The sequence below is a fragment of the Amaranthus tricolor genome, chromosome 7 (assembly GCF_026212465.1).
Source record: "Amaranthus tricolor cultivar Red isolate AtriRed21 chromosome 7, ASM2621246v1, whole genome shotgun sequence".
Lineage (NCBI taxonomy): Eukaryota > Viridiplantae > Streptophyta > Magnoliopsida > Caryophyllales > Amaranthaceae > Amaranthus > Amaranthus tricolor.
The window spans coordinates 31,644,277-31,667,217 of NC_080053.1; the positions used below are offsets into that span (position 1 = coordinate 31,644,277).

Genomic DNA, 22,941 nt, shown 5'->3' on the forward strand with positions numbered 1-22,941 from the left:
AGAACAACAAATTTTCATGGGTTGAAGAAGGTTGAAGAAGATGAAGAGGAATGAGCAAATGTCGAAGTAAGGTGGGTTTTGAAATCAAATAATATATTTTCGTGAGTTTTGAATCTGCTGTATGAATAAAGGTGGGATTTTATCAAAAAAACGTATATGCTGCTAACCCGTAGCATATATCCTTTTTTTTTTTTTTGCCTAATTTTTCTACTACTTTTATGCTGCGTTTTTATAAAACTGCAGCATATATTGCGCAATATATAAGGTTTTTTTCCACTAGTGACATATATAGTAGTAAAATTATGATAAATTTCATAAGATTAATTGCTTAACTTAAAAATGAAATCATTGAAATTCCTTTAGATTTATTTTTCTACAATAATTAAGAGTTAAAATTCTTTAAATAAATGCAATTATTAGTCTCAATATCCCAAAGTTTGTTTATGGACTAAACAAGGTGCTATCTAATTACATTTTTTATGATCAAAGTGGCTAATAATATAATTCACAATCAATTATCAATTATATTAAAATAAAGTTTCCATCATAATCATTTAACCAGTCCTTAATTAATTTGATGGAGCCTAAAAAATGGGATTAAGTAGTACTCCTTAAAATATTCTATTATGATTTTATTTATAGGTTAGTTGATGCTAGCTTCTTAGTATTGAAATTGTATTCACATCAAAATGTAATCCAGATACCGAAATCATAATTTTATTATGAGTAAATTGAGATTTTTATTTTTTTCCAAGTACAATATATATTATATTGGATCGTCACATTGTTCCATTTTTCTTGGGTTATGTCGCTATTAGCTTATTAAATTAATTAATTGTTTAAAAAGATTGTAATGTTGCACTATGTAGCTTATTTGCATCCACCAAAAGTCTTGAAATACTTTTTTAAGTATGTGGACTGTTGAGCAAATTCATGTCTTATCAAAGTATTTTGTTTTTGTCCTTTTAAATGAAATAAATATAATTTTTTTATTTTTGGACATTTAATTCTCGTCTTTTTATTTCCTTCTCTTTCTATCTTTATCTAATAAAAAAAATATAATCTCCTTATCTTTTGCTCTTATTCAAACATAGTCTAAATAAATCTGATACGAGTTATCGGAATAAGATATATACTCTAGACAATACACAGTTGCATCTCAAACCAAGTTCAATTGCACAACATATACCACTTTGTGAAAAAAAAGCAAAGATTAAGAATCCCAATTCTCCACTCCACATTTCTTGTGCTATTAAATCTTAATAATGGAAAGCTTTCCCCCTTTTTGTAGTTCACTATCTGCCATTCATTCCAAACCTTAAAGGCATCAAGTCCATTTAGAGACATAGAGTAGTTTTCAACTAAGGAATATGCTTCAAACCCCACCAGAACAACATGGTTATCAAGAATCGAAACAGTTCAAAAACATACGATATTTTATAGCTCGTCTTGTATGAGATCGTCTTACGGTGAGTCTACCTTAAAACAAAAAATCCATAAGCTAAAAATTTCTATTATTAGGCTATTTAACCCAAGTACAAGACAAGTCTCACGGTGAGACCGTCTCATATAAAAATTTGTGAAGTTTATTAGACCATATTCATTTTTACGGCCTTTCATGATTCAACGCCCTAAAAACAAGTAAATAATCTAAATCACTTTAAATAATCTAAATCAAAAGTGATGTTGACTAAATGTTAGAAATGATTTAATCTTGATGATCTTGTACGATCAGACACCTTGCATATCCCAACCATCTTGACTATCATAAATTCATATCCAAAGAACATTGCCCAACAAAATCCAACCATTCTTTACATTTATGCTATTTAGCTCACTTTTGAGCCTATGACCACATCCCATATGTCATAGATTCTACTTATATAATCAATGATTGCTCAAGGCATCAAGGGTGGTAAATGCTTGAATACATCTGAAAGATTAGAAAAAAGAATTCTACCTCAACATAATTCCTTTGCTATTTGTTGGTCTCAATGTTTCTAATGTTAAATCTATAGGAATGTTGAAAGTATCAAATGGATGAATTATATAAAACATTGCACATTTCTCTTGGCTAAACAAAAGTATTTGATGAATTTGCCCTTCTTCAAAATAAGTTTTGTCAACAAGGCACTTCAAGGGATATTATATGCCCAACAAATTGAGAAAAGAACATATCAAATAAAGCACTAAACAAAATGATTTGCATGAGAAAAATGCAAGGTACACAAATTCTAAAAAGCATAATAAGGCCAGATTAATTAATATAAGTGTTTGAAAATCAAACCTCAAATCCTTTCACAAGACAGAATGGAGATTCTCTAAACACTAGTATACTTGGACTAATACATCAACTAATAATCTTATTACCACAAGCACTACAAAGGGAGCTACAAGTCTACAAATAGTATACATATATCAGCTTCTATAATCTCCTCTAATGTTGGTTATTGTTTGTTAATCATCAATTTGTTAAAGAAAGACCCCACATAAACAAACCAACAATTTATGATTTATCCTTAAAACATTTCCCATCATATAATTAAACAAATTACTAAAACATCTCTAATCTTCTCTAAATTACATAATCAGACCCCTCAGTTATATGAGAAGTATGATCCATAGTAAAACTAGGTATCTTATCATGTCTAATTGGGTTTTCTTTACCTCCAATAAGTCTTGCAGGGTTCCCTACAGCAGTAGTTCTTGGTGGGACCTCTTTCAAAACCACAGAACCAGAACCAATTTTTGCACCATCACCTATTTTAACATTCCCTAATACACAAGTTCCTGCACCAATTAGTACCCCATCACCAATTTTTGGGTGCCTATCCCCACAAGTTTTTCCAGTACCACCCAATGTTACATTATGCAAAATTGAAACATTATTACCAATCACAGCAGTTTCTCCAATCACAATCCCAGTAGCATGATCAAACAATATCCCACTTCCAATTTTTGCACCTGGATGAATATCAGCAGAAAATACCTCAGAAACCCTATTTTGAACCATTAAAGCTAGAATCTTTCTTCCTTGTGACCATAATTTATGGGCAATTCTATGAGATTGACATGCTAAAAACCCTTTAAAATTCAAAAAACAGTGAACATAACTAATACAAGCTGGGTCTCTTTCTCTGACTGCCCTTAAATCTTCCATGACATCTTTTATAATTTCTCTGTTTTCAATAAGAACACCAAGAAATATATCAAAAAGGGTGTTTGAATTTAGACTTGGAAAGCATAATTTGGCTGATAAATGATTAGCTAAAGCAGTTTCCAAACATTTATGAGAAAGGATTGAATTGTAATAATAGTTTGACAAAATGGGTTCTTGCTCAACATCACTTTTTGCTTCTTCCACTATTTTTGACCATAAATCATCCTCTTTTTTTGGTTCAACATCTTGGACACATTCATTTAGTTTTTCATGATTTGGGCAAATTGTTGCACTAGAAACAAGATCAGAAAAGGTGGGTCTGTAATAGTCTAAGTATCCAAAATGATGGTGATCAGATTTAGATGTTTCTGATTCACAATTTTTGGTGGGTGTATGAACACAAGTTGCCATTTTTGAGAAAAATGAACAAAAGATAGGTTTTTTATGACTTGGGTTATTCTTGTTATTATTTGAGGAAGAGATTGAATGAGAGACGTGATATTTGTAAAATGAGTCAATGCATTGAGGTGGGTATATTGAGAGTGAAGGGTGGAAATGGTTATTATGGCTATATATATAGCCAAAAACTTTACAAGATTTTAAGTTTTTTTGGGATGAAGTTAAGAAATTGGAGTAAAGTAGTAGTAGGCTCATTGTGATTTTGTCACTCCTCTTAATAATAATAATAATAATAATAATAATAATAATAATAATAATAATTTTTTAGGTTTTAAGATACTCTAAAGTAAGCCTAATTTGGAAGAGGTTTCTTTTGTTGGTGCAATTGTGCTAATGGTGCAAGGCAAGGGCATCTAAATAAAGGGTTATTGTGCTTGTTGTGGTCAAAAAAGGGTCATTGGATAGGTGATACTTGTTGAAACCTTTTGTTGGAGCTTCAAACTTGGTTATTGGTAAGTCTAATGAAGTGTCTTGAATTTTAAGCTTAGGTAGACTTATATTCCATTAGTCTTGGTACCATTTTACGTGGTTTGTTCTCGAATAATTAAAATTATTTTAATTGAATGTTTTAAAATCAGAGTTATTACTTTGTGGTATTAGACTTGACTTGAGATTTTGAGAACACATACAATCACTTACTTTGTATTAAAAAATTTCTTCAACTCATTCATTTGCTATATTATTTATTAATATTTATTTTGCTTGTTTTAGTAAGTGTAACTTGTTCACTATTTCTCTCTATATTCCAACAAGGCAACAACACACTTCTTTTTATCGGTTTTATTTTTGTTCTTTTCTCTTAATTATTTGATAAAATTTATGAAAGTAATTAAATTATAGCAATTAGTATCAAATGATTGCAATCTCTATATTTTTTACAAAAAAAAAAAAATGAAAAAGTCAAAGTTGCAAATCGGGATTGTTTGTATTGTATCATCCCGATAGTATTGGGGTTTGAGCATAATTTTTGAGACCGAATAGGTCTAGGTCCGAAAAAATTGAAAGGGGTGACCTTTTTAAATGTTATATATAATCATAAAAAAAACTATCCTATGTTAATGATATTGTGAGAAATGAAATTTAATTGAATTTGAAAATAATCCTAAAAATTTAATTCATCTTTGATATTTTTCTGAAGAAAAATTTTATAAAAAATTCGAACTTGGAAATTTCCTAGATTAGGAAGGATCATATAAAGATGAACCAAAAAAATAGAACTATTACCATTATGGTATTATCTTATTTACTTTCTATCTACATAGAAAAAAAAAAAAAAGACAATCAAACAAATGAAATTCCCATTTTATGATTATGCCCTTCCATATCTTTCTCTCTCCTCAGCTGAACTGCACCTACATGAGAAAAAAATCCTCCCTTTCTGTAACTTACATCACTTCACCATTTTCATGGCTTACCTAAACCCCATAAATTTTTCCTCCATTTACCTTTTTTGTGCTCTTTTCCCCTCTATTTTCCTTCTCTCTTACTCATCAACTTCCAAATTATGATTTACAACAAAAAAATTACATTTTAAACTCCTTTTGTCCCTTTTTTTCCCTTGACACTTTACAACTTTGATTGCACCATTTAGAACTTCTAATGTTTCAATTTTTCCATCATAATTTCTGAAAGTAAGAGTGCCCATTTCTTTGGTTTGATGATTTGTAGTAGAAGTGATGTCAAAATCAAGTCTTTAACATTTGGAGGGGATTTTCACTTTGTGCCCACCTCAAATTCTTCTGATCTGGTTGTAATACTCTTGATCTCTTACCTTTTGTAGAACCTTTAAGAATTTGAGAGCAATTACCCTTGTTTTAATTTTAGTATTTATTTGTTTTCAGCTGGGATTTTATCATGGTTTTTAGGGTTTAGCAGCATAGGTTCTTGTATTATTTGAGGGTTTTCCCCCATTTGTTACATCTTGTTGTATTATCTTAGCTTACTGGAAGATTAATTGAATTGGGAATAAGGTAGAATGTTGTAATTTTCTGCCCTTATAGAGGTTCTGTTGAAAGGACTTGGTATTGAAATTAGTGGTTTTTAGGAAATCTGATTCTTATTGTGATTTATTTGGAAAAATGGGGGAAAATAGTGCATCATTTGTGGAATGGAAGGAAGAATTTGTGTCTCGGGAACGAGGCAAGCGAATAGTTCATTATATTTTGAAGGATTCTTGTGGGAATTCTATACTTGCTGTAGTTGGCACTGAAAGGAGTCTTAGGCACATGGTTTATGTTGTTGCTGAAGAATTTTTGAACTGTTCCGACTCTGATAATCCCATCCAAGCCGGGTTTAAATGGAGATCAAGAAGGGAGGTTGTTGATTGGCTTACGTCGTTGCTGGCTAAGCAGCAACAAGCAGGTGATCCACTAGTGCTAGTGTCTTTAACTTGTGTTTTTGATGTACTGGTATATGTTTTTTATTGCTTCAGTAATTTCTAGTACAATTTGTTGATGTCAGTTAATGTTAAGAAATTAGAAGTACAACTTGTTGATGCAAATTTATGTTTGAAAGTTAGAAGTACAACTTGTTGATGTCAGTTGTGGATTATTTGTTACCAAGTTCAATCGAAAACAATCTCTTTGTTATTCCTTACAAGATAAGGTTGCGTGCATCCACCTTTCCAAACTCCGTGTAATTAGGAGCCACTCAATGGTATTGGGTTGATGAAATGTAACTTGTGTATGTCGATTAGAGTTTGACGATTAGAAGGTTTTGTAGTAATGTTTCCAAACTTGATGTGAGTTGATCATATTTAGGGTGAGAGATAATGGGCAATGTCTAAATTATTACTGTTCTTTCAATGTGAATGTGATTCATGGCATTTCTTATATACTCTAGTGGTGTATTAGAGATTTGACTATGTTGTATCTTGATGTTTTTTTTCCTATTTCTCTTTAGGTCATGGTCGTTTGTTTGTTAGATTCTCATTTTCCTATTATATGTTTGTTGTCAAATGCAACATTTTACTTCTGTTAATAATGCTTTGCAAACTTTTAGTTTTAATCTGTGAGGTGATCGTTTTTACCTATCTTTCAAATTTTTGGTGACTTGATTTATAAATAGCTGAAGTTTGCACTTGGATGATTCATGTATTACTATCTTATATTATGAGCGTATGAGGATATTAAAGAATCTTATCTTTCTCTGAGTTAAAAAGGATGAAGTTGACCTGTATTTCCATTACATTTCTTTAACTCGTTAGTTAGGAATAGCAGAACAGGACTATAGATAGTTATCGTTTGAAGCTGCATTTAGCTATTTAAGAGGCTGATTTTAGTGTTCTGTGATCTGAACATAGTATCTCCAGCCACAGATAAGTTGAACATGGAAGAATTTATCTGTCTATCCGTGACATTAATGTATGGCATGGTCTTTTTTAGGTGTGACTCGTGAGTGTAGTTCTTCAATTCATTATGTTACATGGCCATGATGCACTTATTAATCATTATATAATGTTTTTCTTAGCTACTCCGTGATATCCTCAATTTTGACCTTCTATTATCTTCGACAATGGATATGGAACACATGCTTACATTCTTGTATTGTTGATCATGACAGATTCTCCAAGCGGTGATTCAACCCAATCTTTAGGATCTGCTGAGTTAAGCAATCAATACTTTTCTGTTGATAAAATGGTAAGTTTTAAGGCCCATCAATTCTGGCTTATAAACACCCATTTACTGACCCAAACTTGTCATGTGTCTTGATTTATGTACTTATCAAGGTGTTTCATGTATTTTGAATTATGTCAGAATCATCAGGTGAGAAATTTGAAGCAGTCCTGCTCAGATATTGTGTGGTTAGGTGCTGCATGGAATTGTGGAAAGCAGCTAAAGCACTTCCCAGCATTTTGTAGGAATGGTACCACAATAGCAGTAAGTACTTAACTTCAGCTGTAAATAGTATTAAATTTATCATGATATTTAAATTCTTAAAAGGTAATTTGCTCCTCAAAGAAAATTCCATTGACTTAAAATCTGGAAACTCACATTGAAAGATTCTTCTTGAGGATTAGCTATACCAACATCCATTTTGTTAAGGGTTATGAAGCAGAAGGGTATAGCTCTTGTACGCATTACTTCCGTTACCTCATCACCATTACGCTACCACAATCGTGACCGTTACCGCATTTTTACACTATTCTTGTACCCAATTACCCATCAACACATTTTATTCATGCCAATGTACTCTTCACGCAATACTCACATTTTGAGCCTTGAGTGCAACACTGAGTGATACTTTTGATATACCTTAAAAAGAAGCACACTGTCATTAACAGAAAAGTAATGGTCTAAAATTCTAACGTACGTTTATTCGAAGAATAAGCATATATTCACAACTTATTACTCAGGATTACCTTACCGCATATATTCACAACTTATTACTCAGGATTACCTTACTACATTAGTTGACAAACAGGAGGAAATTCTTAATTAGTTTCGTGTGATGATAAGTTGATATGAAGATTGTACTTTTGGCATCTTAATGGCTTTAGTACATCATACGGATTAGGTTCGTGAATGAGAATGCTGAATTGTTCGTTGAATAATCATTTGATGCTTCCTTGTTGCTCTTCAGGTTCAATCATTTGTGTTTGTGATGGCTAAAGAAGGAAACAGGTATGTTGCTTATCTAGAGGATATGTATGAAGACAAAAAGGGGATGAAGAAAGTAAAAGTAAGATGGTTTCATCACAGTCAGGAAGTGAAGGGTGTAGTTCGTTTGCGGAATGCTCATCCAAAGGAAGTTTATATTACACCTTACACACAGGTGATAAGTGTCGAATGTGTGGATGGTCCAGCTATAGTGTTAACCCGTGAACATTTTGAGAAATGCTTAGAAGGTTTTCCTGATGGTTTGTTGGGAAAGCTACTTCTTTGTTGTCGTCAGTTCAGGAGTAATAAAATTAAACCATTTGATTTAAGGAAATTGCGGGGTTATTGTAACCAGCCTGTTATATCTTGTTTAGAGTCTGATACTTTTCTGAATTCTGACTCTGTTTTCCGAGGGGTGATTGGGAATAGAGTTAAGATGTCTGGGTCAGATGATAGTGCAGCAAACGGGACTAAGAGAAAAAGGAATTATGGAAACAAAGAAAGCTTTTCGACTTATTATAATGGCGTGGAAGGCAACGAGAGGAAGAAATTTGGTTGGGCACCATTTTCTAAGAGTGGGAACTCTGATAACTGCGATAACAAGCTATTTTCTTTCAGAAATGCGGAATCCCATCGGTCACACATCCAACATTTTAAGGTAGGTGACAAGATAGAGCTCCTGTGTCAGGACAGTGGCATCCGAGGCTGTTGGTTTAGATGTACTGTCTTGGAAATATCCCGAAAACAGATGAAACTTCAATATAGAGATCTGGAGGATCAAGATGGTCAAGGAAACCTTGAGGTACTGAGTTAATATATTTTCATTTAATACATGATTTGCTGCTTAGTTACTATGCCAGAGCTATTATGATAGTCATCTAAAAAGTTTCATTATTTGGTAAAAATGTAATACTGTGCTGAAAATATTTGCTGTTTTGGGCCAAAGTTTTGTATGGATTTTCTTATTAATTGGAAATCTTAGCTAATATCTTATGACTTTTGAGAATCAAATGTTTCAAGTTGCGAATTTGCTCCTGTGTTGTCTGTTTACTTTCTGCTTACTGAGATATTAACTTTGCTAGAGACAAATGCTGATCCTTTCCAATTCCGTCCAAGTGCAATCTCTGTGTAATGTGTACTTTTGGTTTATTGTGTCGTGTAAGGATACATCCGTTGCTGATATACTTGATAAATTCCAGGAATGGGTTCAAGCATTTAGATTGGCTGCTCCAGATAAGCTCGGCATGAGATGTCCTGGAAGACCTACAATCAGGCCATGCCCTATTGTCAATGATTCAGTGGAGATTGAATTTGAGGTTGGAGCTCCTGTGGATGCATGGTGGAGCGATGGTTGGTGGGAAGGTGTTGTTACTTCAGTAAAATGCCTTGGAGATGATAATCTACAAGTTTATGTTCCAGGTACTCACTGACTCTTTCACGTCTTTAAGACTAGAAGCTTCGTAGATATTCTTATACTTCTATATGTTTTTGAAAGTTTTCCTCTAATTAGATATTCTTTATATCAGGAGAGAACAAGTTCTTAGATGTACCTAGAAAAGATTTACGAGTTTCTCGTGATTGGTTGGATGGAAAATGGGTGAAGGTTAAGGCAAACCCTAATGTACTTTTGGCTATCAACAAAACAGACAATAAACAGCCTTTACTCTCAACGCCCAGGAAGAATGATGCCACCGATGGTTCCGCCCCCAAAATTGAACTCAATGAAAACGAGGATAAAACCGTTAATTTGCCTGCTCCAACCCCTTCTATTGGCCATCCGGAACAAGTTTACTCTTCTGACAAAGCCAATCAAGACGATGATCATCATGTGAATGACAAAAGTACCGATGTTAATGTTGAGGATAAGGGTTGTAATGGTGATGATCATAATGTTGGCAATGATAAAGATAAAGAGTTTAAGGAGAGTGAATCAAATAGTCTCAAATTAGTGGAAACTGCTGCACAGGCTGTTGAAGCTGTGGAACTCGTTGATGCATAGTAACCATTCTAATCACGGTCCCTGTCTAAACCCGCTATTGTACAAACTAGTGTAGATGTACCGTAAAGAGAGTGATGTGATGTTGAGTGGCATTTGATCCCGAAATGAAGATCACGCCTTAGATGTACAGCAATTAGGCGAGTCTTCCAAATTGGTTTTCCTAGGTAAATGTCTAGGAAATGCCTGTGATCAAAGTCCGGTGGTTAGAATTTATTTTAAGAGAATTAGATCTTGCTTATATTTCCTGTTGTAACATCCATGTGAACTTTTGTACTTCCTGATCTCAGAATCCGCGGTGAACGAGTTACACCTGCCGCATTGTGCTTGTACTTCGTCGATTACTCTAGAATGTGATAGTTCTTTTAGAAACTATTTGTACAACAATGTCTTTGAAGTTTTATAGAAACAGATGAGTTATTTGGGAAAACAGTAGCATTTGTACTAGAATATTGTAAGTTTCGCTATAAAAGAGCCTTGTTTTTCTTTACATTCGACAATTTTCACTACATTACGGCTTTGACATTGTTGTGCAAAGTTTACGTGTGAAAGCCTAAATATTTTTTTCTATATGCTTTGTATTGAAGTACATGTTTACATTTTGATCAACCAAAAGAAAGTGACTAATCCTAGAGTTTAATCTAGTTTTTGAAGTTATAACCGCAGCCATTTATTGCCATCTATGAACTCCATATCAAGAAATGGTCTGGCGTCCTCGACATTGAAAGACTTCGCCCATGGCACTCGCCTCGTTGTGTTTGCTCCATCTCCTTTGCACTGGAATTCACCGAACACTGCAGTCCTGAAACACAACCCGTAAACCAATCTTGTTGCTCATCAATAGTTTTTGATGATATATTTATATATTTTCATGAAATTTATACATACTTTTGCTTTACTGGGTCACCCCAGTCACTCCATCCTTCTGGGGCTATAATATCTTCAATATCACAGTATGAATATATAGCTCTCGAGTAGGGCCCCCAAGCTCTCCCGAGATAGATCGTGCCACTCCCGTTGATTGTACAATTTAAGAACGAAAACCCTGTATTTTCTTCAGGTGAATTCCGATGGTGTGCTGCAATTGCTCCAGATCGGTTGGCAATCGAATGAAGAACTGAATTCTGTAGTGAGATATTTCAGTATAAGAATTGGCCAATATAGGGGTGGAAAATGAAAAGTTAATTTATGAGGTAACCTGATATAATGATCTTGCATTGCCAAAAATGAAATCAACTGATCCTTGAATTAAGCATTGGTAAAAATAGTGTGATCCTGATTCATCCAAGAGAGTATCTTGGGAACCAAGTATGTTTACTTTGTAAAAAACTGCTCTTTCTGTTGATACTCTCAGTGCTACTGCTTGCATTCCAAATCCACCTGGTATTGCCACTACTGTATTCTGCAAATTAATAAAATCGTTCTCAAAAATAAAAAATCGACAAAATCTTTGTTAAGACTCTTTTATCGTGGAACGACAAAAAACTGAAAAAATAGCTTTTTATTTACTTAATTAATTTTTTTTTGAAAAAGATATTAATTGGACTGCTTCTATGAATCCGTCTCTTGGTGAGATGGTCGCATACAAGACGCGCCGAAAAAATAAGAGTGTTTTGACAACCTAACATTTTTGTTGATATATAAACCAACAATTGTTACGGAGATGATTGATAAAATTACATGGGTATTGGCCACTTATTAATGAAAATTTAGATTAACAAGACAAAAGTAAAAAAAAAGATGACAGGAAAACTTTTTAACATTGGACAAATGAACTGTTTGATTGTTTGGTTGGTCAAAAGATAAACCGGAACCAAACAAGCGGACCGAAAATTTACCAATCAATAACTATAATGTTTGTTCATTAGATTATGGCCTGGGGGATGAAGGAAATAGGCATTGTGAAAGTACCTCAAAAGTAATCTCAGATGCACAAAAATAGTTAGAGTAAATGCTGATAGTAGCTGAACCAAATGTCCCAAGTTCAGCACCATTGCTATTTCTATCAGAAGCTTTACTATTCCAAGTAATTACTGTATTTGATGTCTGGTTTTTGGCCCCAATGAAGGAAATGTATGGCTTGGAGCTTGGTACAACTACCCTTTCCCTGCACATTGAACAAAACCCATACTCAAAACTCAAACGATACTCCTATTATTATACAAAGAATTTATCGAATTATTTACCATTGAGAACAAACATGATTATAACTTCATATAAATAAAAATACACATAAGTAATTAGTAATTTTATTAGTGTATGATAATTCGAAATCATAAAACTAAAACATTTTAATTTCACCGAGAACGAATAAAATCTTTTGTATGATCAATCACATAGTAGGTGCTACTATTTTTTCTTCTTATTTGTAAAGTTATTACCTATAAGGTCTGTTTAGTTGTTGGATTTTAATAGTAATGAGAATAAATTAAAGTGGTATTTTTCATGAAATATATTGTTATTTAAATGGTGATTTACTCTGATCCTCAAAACATATATTTTTATTCATAATTTTTCATTACAACCTAATATATAAATATATATTTACAATAAAAATAATCACATATCAAGTCAAGTAATTTTTTTTAGCTAAATTAGCTTAAATTTTCAGTATGGTTCTCATCATTTTATATACCAATAATTAAACGGCGCATATTTCATGGGAGATACAAGTGTGCCAAATCCAAACAAACAAAAAAAGGCGGGAAAAACTAACCACTAAAAAGAAAATCTAAAAAATTCAAGGTAACTGTAAAATGGTAAAAACTGCAAACCCACGTAGCTCCAAAATCACGACTCGAACCACCAGAATTGCAACTCAGTAAACGCAGAAAATTTACAGAAATTCAGAGCTGCACAAAATAATTCAATGAAAAAACCCCAGAAAACTTACTGTCCAAGAACAAATTAAAATAAATACCTGTAAATTCCTGGAAGAATAACAATTTTGATTCTCCGAGAGTTACCATAAGGCACCATGTCAACTGCACCTTGAACTGTTACAGAATCCCCTGTTTTTCCAGTTTTATCAACCACAATTATTCCACTATAATTCCAACTTCCCTTCCCTCGAATCTCATTTTTGGACTCTAAATCTCTAAAATCATCTATTTTAATATCATCCCATGTTATGTAATTGTAATTCTTTGTATAATTTTGACAAAATCCCAACTCTACTAAAACACTCAAAAAACAGAGCATCTGTATATTTCTTAGCAACATAGCTCAATTTGGGATTATGGGTAGCTAAATTTCTGTGGGTAATTGGTAAAAATGGAGGATTAGATGAATTATGAAGTGGGTATTGATGGTTTTGATGAGAATGTGAAAGAGGTGAGAGGAATAAATACTTGGAGCGTCAACTTATGTGACACTTGAGTGGTAAATTAATACTAATTTTGGTGGATTTTATGTGAAAAAAATTGGTTAATTTTTCATAATTTGTTTATATTACTTCTTTTTTTGTAGGGTTTTGAGATTTATTTTGTGGGCTGAATTGTTGTATATATGAATGAAAATGGGTGTCACAAGAAGTGTGTTAAAAGTGAAAAAAGAAATGAGAATTGAGTCATATTATTTTCCTCGTAGATGTTATCGAGTTTGATTTTTAATCGGCCCTTTTCTTTCTCCCGTCTAACCCTAAAATAAAAGGGTGATAATTTAAATGAAATCCAAAATTATTTAGGGGTGATAATTGTAATGAATAATGGAGGAGTTGAGAATTTTGGGTTAATAATGCAGGGAGAGGGAAGTTATAAATTTAGGAAAAAAGATGAGTAGTTAAGAAAGTGAGGAAGTGAGACTTGAGAGCCAAGAAAACGGTTTAAGTTTTAATTTTTGATTAATGGTAAATTAATTTGTTATTAATGTTTATTATCAAAGTGAGTGAATCTTTTTGCTTGCTATACATAATGCTTCATTTATAGAAGTATTAGCGTAGTTAATGAAGCTTAAAGGTGTTTAAGAATTAGGATTATAGATTTGTGTAATACTAATAATTTTATTATATAGTCATATGACAAGAGCCTTTACTATAATTAGGTGGACAAAGAGTCATGGGAAATATGAAAAATTTTATTTGAGAAAGAATTATGCCGTTGGACTTGCCCTCTTACATGGGGTTATTTTGGTATCCTAAAATCAATCAATGTTACTATAAAACCACACCTTTGTGGCATTTACAACCTAGATAGATTCTTAGACATGAGTGTCTCTTTTCCTCATCAATTATATTTCATTTATATTTCATTTGTATTTTTGAGTTGCTATTAAAATATTTTCTCTTAAAACATGTTATTTTCAGTAGCAAATTTATAAAAACGAATGTGTAATAAGGTTTTTTTCATATGGATAAAATACAATAAGGAAAAATATAAGTTATTACACCAAATGATGAATATACTCAAGAAGAGCTCGGTAACTATTAGATTTTGGATTTAGTATTTGAATATACATATTATGAATTTTCTGAGTTGGAAATTTTTATCAATTTTTTCTACTTATAGATTTTCAATTGGATAAATACCACATGAGATTTTAATTTGACAAAGAAAAAGTTGTATCATAATGAAAAACAAAAGTAAAAGAAAACAAAAGGCAATATCATAGGCAATATGTAGTTTATCAACGATATATTTGCATTTAAATAGATATAAGAAATATTAACGGCATCAGGTCTGTAAAGAAATAATCTATAAATTATAAAGAGTTATATTTATTCATCTTGTTACATTTATCCATCTCAACCCTTTACTTAGTATTGTTAAATGAGCACGACACTACATTTTAAATTTTAGCAAACGTGCACTTTTAAGCGGTTTTATGTTCATTTGAAAACAATTATAGGATAACGATTAGATTAATAATTAACAAAAGATAAGTATTTACTTTCTTCAATTTATATAAAATTTTCTATTACTTATTCTTATTTCAACATAAAAAATGGATTGAAACAACAGAAAGAATAGCTCGTTTTGTGGATTCGGTTCACCATTAAACAAGTCCATATAATTCGCCTATTTTTCTAACTGATCACATTAAAATAACAAGTACTTCACTTTAATAAATTAAATGTACATGAACCAGTCTAATAGAAACAGTCTTAACATCAGACCGTGCGAAGGCCTTCTCAAAATTGGACACCAACATGTGGCCCATTCTCGAAATAGTCGATCCAAAAATTGAAAATTTGAAATGGATAAGCTAATTTATTAAGAAAAAGTACGAAATAAGACGAAAATCAATTTATTTCCAAAAATAAGCGTCTAATTTCCAAACCTGAAGTTTGGTTCTGTTCGCAGTTACTAACTGCGAACAAGTGCTTAACTTTTTAAAAATCTGTTCACTGCGAACAGACCTGTTCTTTGTTCGCAGTTAATAACTGCGTACAAAATCGAGCATAATACCAGCTGTAGCTCTCTTCTTCCCCATTTTCTCCAAATTCAAAACCCTAACTTTGGAGAGCTCGACATTCCCCTTTAAAAAACCACTCTTGGACCACCTTCAATCCATCATTCTTACATTCCTCTTTCAATTTGGCACTTCAAATTTAGTTGGGATACTCTAGCTTGCGCATAGGTAAACTTTTATGCGTTTTTTTGACTATATATACATATATATATATATATATATATATATATATATATATATATATATATATATATATATATATATATATACATATATATATATATACATATATATATATATATATATATATATATATATATATATATATACATATATATATATATATACATATATATATATATATATATATATATACATATATATATATACATATATATATATATATATATATACATATATATATATACATATATATATATACATATATATATATATATATACATATATACATATATATATATATATATACATATATATATATATATATATACATATATATATATATATATATACATATATATATATATATACATATATATATATACATATATATATATATACATATATATATATATACATATATATATATATATACATATATATATATATACATATATATATATATATATATATATATATATATATATACATATATATATATATACATATATATATATATATACATATATATATATATATACATATATATATATATATATATATATATATATATATATATATATATATATATATATGTATATATGTATATATATACATATATATATATATGTATATATGTATATATATATGTATATATGTATATATATATGTATATATATATGTATATATATATATATATATATATATATATATATATATATATATATATATATATATATATGTATATATATATATATATATGTATATATATATATGTATATATGTATATATATATATATATGTATATATGTATATATATATATTTGTGTGTGTGTGTGTGTGTGTGTGTGTGTGTGTGTGTGTGTGTGTGTGTGTGTGTGTGTGTGTGTGTGTGTGTGTGTGTGTGTGTGTGTGTGTGTGTATATTGTTTTTTAGGGTTTTAATGAAGTTTGGTTATTTACTCAAATGTAGGTTACTAGTTCTAAAATCTACACTTTTTTTTATTCATCCACAATTGATCAAGATAATGTTTAGTTGTTTTAATAGCTTTATTTTGTTGTTTTTTGAAGTATTGTTGTTGATGAGGATATTGAATTAGTTGAATATTATGTACATTATATATTATTAGAAATTTTGATGTTATTATTAGAAATATTATTTATGAACTTATTAATTGATTTATTAGTTGAATTTTACGTACATTATATATGTATGAACTTAGTTACATTATGTACTTTATTACTTTATAAATCAAAAAGATTATAATCAAATGAATATAATGTACTTGTATTGGCATGAAGTTGATGATGATGTTGTTTTTGTTTGTATGCATGTAGAAATGGCATCATTTTGTGTCACTATAGTATATTTTTGGAATGGTTCTATTCGAGAAAGTAGTGACAAAGTTCATCATGTAGGGGGTAGACGTAGGTTGTTTGCATGCAACTCGAACATGGATTTGAATCACTTTAAACGTTTTATATGTTTTAAGATTGGATTGGACCCCGCTAGAATTACCGTAAATATAAGCTTTAAATATGACATGAGTAGAGAATTACTAGCCTTTCCGGTTGAGGATGATGAGGCTATAGATGCTATGTGGGAGCATTCAAAGTCTACCCAAATACCTTCTTTGGAGTTATACGTAGAAGAAGTACCCTTAGGGAATGTAGGTGCTTCTAATCCTTATCCTACACCTATGCCCCTATTAACTCAAGAAACTCAAAATCTCTTTGTTCCTTTCCCATCTTGTACTCCTTCCCAACCCCCTCCGAATCAAGTTTCAAGTGCAGTGGTTAAGTTTGGAAAAAGTGATGAGATGGGACCTTGGGATGATGGTAATGGGAGTAATGAGCTCGTTAATGATCATTCTGAGGATGATGTAGATGTCGATGAGGATGCCCTAGCAAATGATATGACCTTAGGCAACATTCTTACAATTGTTGCTCCTACATCCTATGCCCTATGTCCACCCCTGGACGAGTATAAGGAGGACAACTTCTGGAGGACTTGGGCTTCTGATACCACTTACACCAAAGAAGGGAAGTTGGAGAAGGGTATGATGTTCGATAGTAAGGAAGCTTTGTTGGAAGCTATAAGAGTGTATCATATTCGTAGAAATGTGGAGTTAGAACGGAGACTTCAAACCAAACCGTCCTTACCTTGAAGTGTAAGTGGGGTTGTTCGTGGAGACTTTAGGACTACGCTCGATTCATATTCATCTTCATGGCGTATTTTTACGTACGATGGTAAGCATGGGTCTTGTGTTTTGGGTAGTGACACTGTCTCTGCTGGACACGTTCACTTGACATCTTTTGTTATTAACAATGTGATTAGAAACTGTGTCGCCAAAGACACATCAATTAAGGTATCTGTCGTTAGGCAAATGGTTAAAGATCGTTTTGGTATAGAAGTGAATTATAAGCGAGCGTGGTGTGCTAAGCAACAAACCTTGTTGTCCATATATGGAACTTGAGAAGATTCTTACTATCTTCTTCCACGCTTTTTAAAAGCTTTGCAACATTCTAACCCGGGCTTAGTAGTTGAGTGATTTTTTAAGGAAAACAATGACGCATGTGTATATGTGCGACCTAATATTAGGACCTTCCAACGTGTCTTTTGGGCTTTTAAACCTTGCATTGAGGGCTTCAATCATTGTAAACCTATTATCGCCATTGACGGCACACACTTGTATGGTAAGTATCGTCATACCTTATTGACTGCCATTGCCTAAGATGGTGATAAGGGAATCTTTCCATTAGTGATGGCACACTCTCTCCTTCCACTAACTATTAATTGCAGGCTCAAGGTGTGGCAGCCGTGATCCGGTCTAGCCATGAGGAGCCGGTGAGGGAGATTGCGCAAGGCATGCTCCTCGGCATGCAGTTCCAGTACTTCATACCGGAAGTCGCTGCGGAGTCATAACCGGTGCCGCCGATGTGCACGTCTCATCTCCTCCTTATGACGTTCATTTGGAGGAGATGGACTTGTCGTACCTCGGTGACGTTGCGGGGACCTTGCAGGCTGGGCCCCCAGCCATCAAAGTACCAGTCCCCTCCCCTACCAGAGCGACACACGAATGCCTCTTATTACCTTAGGAGGCGTAGGAGACTAACTCAGCTGGAAAGGGTAGATGAGGGTGATGTTCGTTAGCGTTAGGCTTTTGTGTATTTTTGATTGACTATGTATATATATGTTTATTTAGTTTTATATTTCAAACATTTATATATATTTAGTTGTATATATATGTTTATTTAGTTTATCATAATCTCCAAGCTTTGACTTATTATTGCGCGGATTTTTAGCAATAATTCATCCCGCCTGGAACATATATTGACTTGTAAAAACTTATGGTGATGTCTCTATTGCAAATACATCACAAAAAAACAACTCAATAATTAGGGAGAATGACGCCAAAAATTCAACATAAATTCATTAACAACGATTATAAATACTTAGGTAGTCCAAAAGTGGTTTTTGAAAGGGAAATGTCGAGTTTTAATAAGTTATAGTTTTAAATTTGAGAAAAATAGGGAAGAAGAGATCTGCAACTGTTGATAGTGTTCGCAGTTAGTTACTAACTGCGAACAGAGTCAAACAAATTAACAGGCCTGTTGGCAGTAGCCAGTTAGTAACTGCAAACAACACCAAACCTAATGTTTGAACTTAAACGCTTATTTTTTTTAAATAAGTTAATTTTTATCTTATTTTATACTTTTTTTTTATAAATTATCTTATCTATTTAATTTTTCCCAAAAATTCTAGTTTGAAAAACTTTAGTGACTTAGTGTTAAAGAAAAAGAAAATAGCATTTGGATAACATAACCCTGTAAAAAGAACCAGGGAAGAGATAGATAGAGGGTGAGTGTGAGCTTGAGCCAAAAACTATGGCTACTTGTTCATTATCTGCTGCATTATTATCTCCTCTTACTCTTAGCAATGCATCTTCCATTCCTACCAAACATGAATTCTCAGCCCCTTCTCTTGTAAATCTCAGAAGAACCCTAAGTCCCTCCCATACCCTTTGGAACAACTCAAACTTCACAACTTTTGCTGCTCCTGAAGCTTTGGAGACTGTTCCTGAATCATTTCAGGTCATTTTTCTGTTTTTTGCTTTAATTTTTGAACAATTCTTTTGTTATTCTGTGGGAAAATAGGATTTCTGTTTTTGGGTTGGGCATACTTGTAATCGACAAATCGAAGCTTAATTTGAGGTTGGAAATTATCAATTTTGGGGTTTTATCTTTTTAATGAAATGGGTGTGTGAAAATCTCGGGTTTTGGATTATGAAAGAAATGAACTTGTTGATTTTGGTTTACAGCTGAAGTTTATATCTCTTTTTACAGCTGTTTATGAGCTTATTTAGAGTAAATCATGCTTAATTTCTAGATACCAATGGACCAGTGATTGATTTGTTTTGGTTCATATAGCCCATCCCTTCTTTTGGGATTAAGGCTTTGGCATTATTATCATTGTTCTAGTATAAGATGAAATGGATAGATTTGAAAAGAAAGATTTGATGTGTGGTTTGTTTTAGGTGGAAATATCAGAAGAGGAATAGGGTTTCAAATGTGCTTAATGTATAATATAATTGGTATTCCTCTTAAAGTCACAATGTAGAATTGTAAGATGTTTATGTCTTAGTTTCATAGGTGGTGATGTTTGTTCTTTCCTTATGGTTACTCTTTGTTCTTGTGTAGAATGGTTCTGAGACTTCATCACTTAGCATTGCTGCTGATCAGGTATTGAGCCTTCTTTCCTTGATGCTATAGGGTTAAATTGGCTCCAACTTTCTAGGTAAATAACTTGTAGATTGCTTTATGTGTGATAACTGGTAAGTTTGGTGAAATTTAAGGCAAATTTTCACATGTTAGATGAATAGAAACATTAATTGTCTTATAAATCAAGTTGTCCTTAAAATTCATTGCCTTGTCACTTCCCCTAGGAGGACACTAGGGAAGAATTTCGAGATTTAATGATATTTTGTGCATTAGAAGTACCTTGATGGCCGCTTGGTGGATTCTGATACATTTACTTGAGGTGAAATGATGAGTTCGAGTACATAGTAACTAATACATATCTTTTTGAAGATGACTTTGAAGTGTCTTTCCCTGTTGAACCTTAGTGCTATTGGAGTTTTGTGATAAGAATTATCTCATCATGGGGTGAAAATTGATTTGTCGTAAGCAACTTTGTCATGTTCCATTGGCTGCATCTCTTGTGGAGAGTCCTTTTCAACCTTTTTGTTTATAATTCTTTGGTTTCGGATTATATTGAACTATAGTTAAATAGCTCATAAAATCATGTGCGTTTTTTGTGAAGTTGCATATGATGTTTGCAATCAATGATCAGTTGTAATCAACGTCTTGGTTATTACTAGAGTAATGTTACCAACCCCCTAAACCTTGCTAGGCAGAAGTTACCGAGCTACTTGGCATCGGATCAATGGCATGTTCCCTGTTCAACTTCTGAAAGGTCTAAAAAAGACAAAGCAAATATTCTCTTATCTCTTTACAGAAGAAAAAAAAATTGAACTGCTGCTGAAAAGAACTTAGCCTAACGCTATTGCATAGTGCAAAATATTGGAATAAGGCTGTGGTAGACCGTAGACTACAGTAGTCGTATGAATTACGATCATAGACTTCAAACTATCTTGTTCACAAATGCATTCACTTTAAGGTTTAATACTGTGACAAAGAACTTCAACTTAGATCACTGTTTGTGCCTTGCAGTGAACCCGAGAGAGACTGTAGATGGCAATTGCCAAGAAATATTAGTTCATAATATTTAACTGCCTTAATGTAAAATCTTTCCCTCATGTGGCCTATTGGTAGCATACAGCTTTGTGTTCATCACTTTCACATTATGTTTGTATAAGAGTCACCATCACCTTAGTGTATCTTTTGATTACTGGTTACTTCTATTTGTGCTTTCAGATGGCTCCGAAGCAGAAGATACGAATCAAGCTGAGGTCATATTGGGTTCCTTTGATAGAAGACTCTTGCAAACAGATAATGGATGCTGCGAGAACAACGAATGCTAAAACTATGGGACCAGTGCCATTGCCAACAAAGAAGAGGATTTACTGTGTACTCAAGTCACCCCATGTTCACAAGGATGCCCGATTCCATTTCGAGATCCGAACTCATCAGCGCCTCATTGACATATTGTATCCAACTGCCCAAACAATTGATTCATTAATGCAGCTTGATCTCCCTGCTGGTGTTGATGTGGAAGTTAAGCTCTGAAGGTCTTGGGTAAGAACTGTTCTAGCATCAGCCAATTTGAAAGAATACAACCATCTGCTCCTCCTTTTTCTTGTTCCAAGTGACTGTAGTTGATTGGATCCTCTGGTGCATATATAATTGAATTCAGATATTTTCTTGTAATGGTTACATTATAATTTAACAACAACATTTAGAACCCTATGCAGTAATACCCTTAAGTGGCTCCCGCTTAATTGGGTTTGGGGGGATCAAATGTAATTGTAAGCCTACCTTTACCCTCGTCTTTCGAAAGATTAAAGAATCATTCAATTTGCATTTTGTTAATCATTGATTCTGCATCGTGCTTGTTAATCATTTCATTAGTTTGTGATTTCTGTTGTGTAGCTCATAACTTGTGCAAAATCTGGTTAGAGATGAAAAATGCTTCAAATCTGTGCAGTCTTATATACTGTTTTCTTCATGTACGGGACTAACATTATCTTCTTGTAGGAACTGTAAGAGTTATCAGATATCAACGGTTGCAGATGCTGCTGCAATTCAAACACCAGTCTCCAGGGCTCGGGTTTTGCGTGTTGAATATTGCATTATTTGATTTAGTTTTGTTAAGCTTTTTTTTTTGGCCGAAATCAAAAAAATACTGTAAGCTGTATAATTTGCATATATTCAATGTAAAAACTTCTAGTGCAATGAAATAGGGGAAAGGAAGTCATAGTTGGAATGTACTTCAATTCTAATCAATATGCAGCCAATTCGAATCTTTTAGAATTAAAGCAAAGCTCTGACATAGTTGTTGATGATGCTAGAATTATGATTATTATCTTGCAGGCTGCAATTACAATATTGTAAGAAAACTGCAATAAGAATTCAATTTTAGCTACTTCACCAATTTTCTTCATCATTTGTAAATGATGG

The 22,941-nt window shown here is 32.6% G+C and overlaps 4 protein-coding genes across 6 annotated transcripts; 2 read left to right on the forward strand and 2 right to left on the reverse strand.

The window, feature by feature from the left end:
* Positions 1–1,179: 1,179 nt before the first annotated feature.
* LOC130818139 (serine acetyltransferase 1, chloroplastic) lies at positions 1,180–3,956 on the reverse strand. Its single transcript, XM_057684189.1, has one exon. The coding sequence runs from the start codon at positions 3,812–3,814 to the stop codon at positions 2,576–2,578; it is 1,239 nt and encodes a 412-aa protein (XP_057540172.1). The 5' UTR covers positions 3,815–3,956; the 3' UTR covers positions 1,180–2,575.
* Positions 3,957–4,898: 942 nt separating this feature from the next.
* On the forward strand, positions 4,899–10,705 carry LOC130817666 (uncharacterized). The gene is made up of 6 exons (XM_057683500.1): positions 4,899–5,980; positions 7,181–7,257; positions 7,375–7,497; positions 8,201–9,019; positions 9,417–9,636; positions 9,744–10,705. The coding sequence occupies exons 1-6, from the start codon at positions 5,698–5,700 to the stop codon at positions 10,214–10,216; spliced, it is 1,995 nt and encodes a 664-aa protein (XP_057539483.1). The 5' UTR covers positions 4,899–5,697; the 3' UTR covers positions 10,217–10,705.
* Positions 10,706–10,828: 123 nt separating this feature from the next.
* On the reverse strand, positions 10,829–13,510 carry LOC130817668 (pectinesterase QRT1). The gene is made up of 5 exons (XM_057683501.1): positions 13,134–13,510; positions 12,125–12,320; positions 11,412–11,615; positions 11,102–11,337; positions 10,829–11,015 (listed from the first exon to the last, which is right to left on the reverse strand). Exons 1-5 carry the CDS (start codon positions 13,433–13,435, stop codon positions 10,868–10,870), a joined length of 1,086 nt encoding a protein of 361 aa, XP_057539484.1. The 5' UTR covers positions 13,436–13,510; the 3' UTR covers positions 10,829–10,867.
* A 6,075-nt stretch (positions 13,511–19,585) lies between these two features.
* LOC130817645 (30S ribosomal protein S10 alpha, chloroplastic-like) lies at positions 19,586–22,767 on the forward strand. 3 transcript variants are annotated; one of them, XM_057683474.1, is made up of 4 exons: positions 19,596–19,896; positions 20,503–20,544; positions 21,739–22,059; positions 22,519–22,767. In XM_057683474.1, exons 1-3 carry the CDS (start codon positions 19,690–19,692, stop codon positions 22,048–22,050), a joined length of 561 nt encoding a protein of 186 aa, XP_057539457.1. In that variant the 5' UTR covers positions 19,596–19,689; the 3' UTR covers positions 22,051–22,059; positions 22,519–22,767. The 3 variants fall into 3 exon arrangements, with proteins under 3 accessions (XP_057539459.1, XP_057539460.1, XP_057539457.1); XM_057683476.1 differs by lacking the exon at positions 22,519–22,767 and having other exon boundaries at positions 19,586–19,896; positions 21,739–22,350; XM_057683477.1 differs by lacking the exon at positions 20,503–20,544 and having other exon boundaries at positions 19,592–19,896.
* The last annotated feature ends 174 nt before the right edge of the window (positions 22,768–22,941 follow it).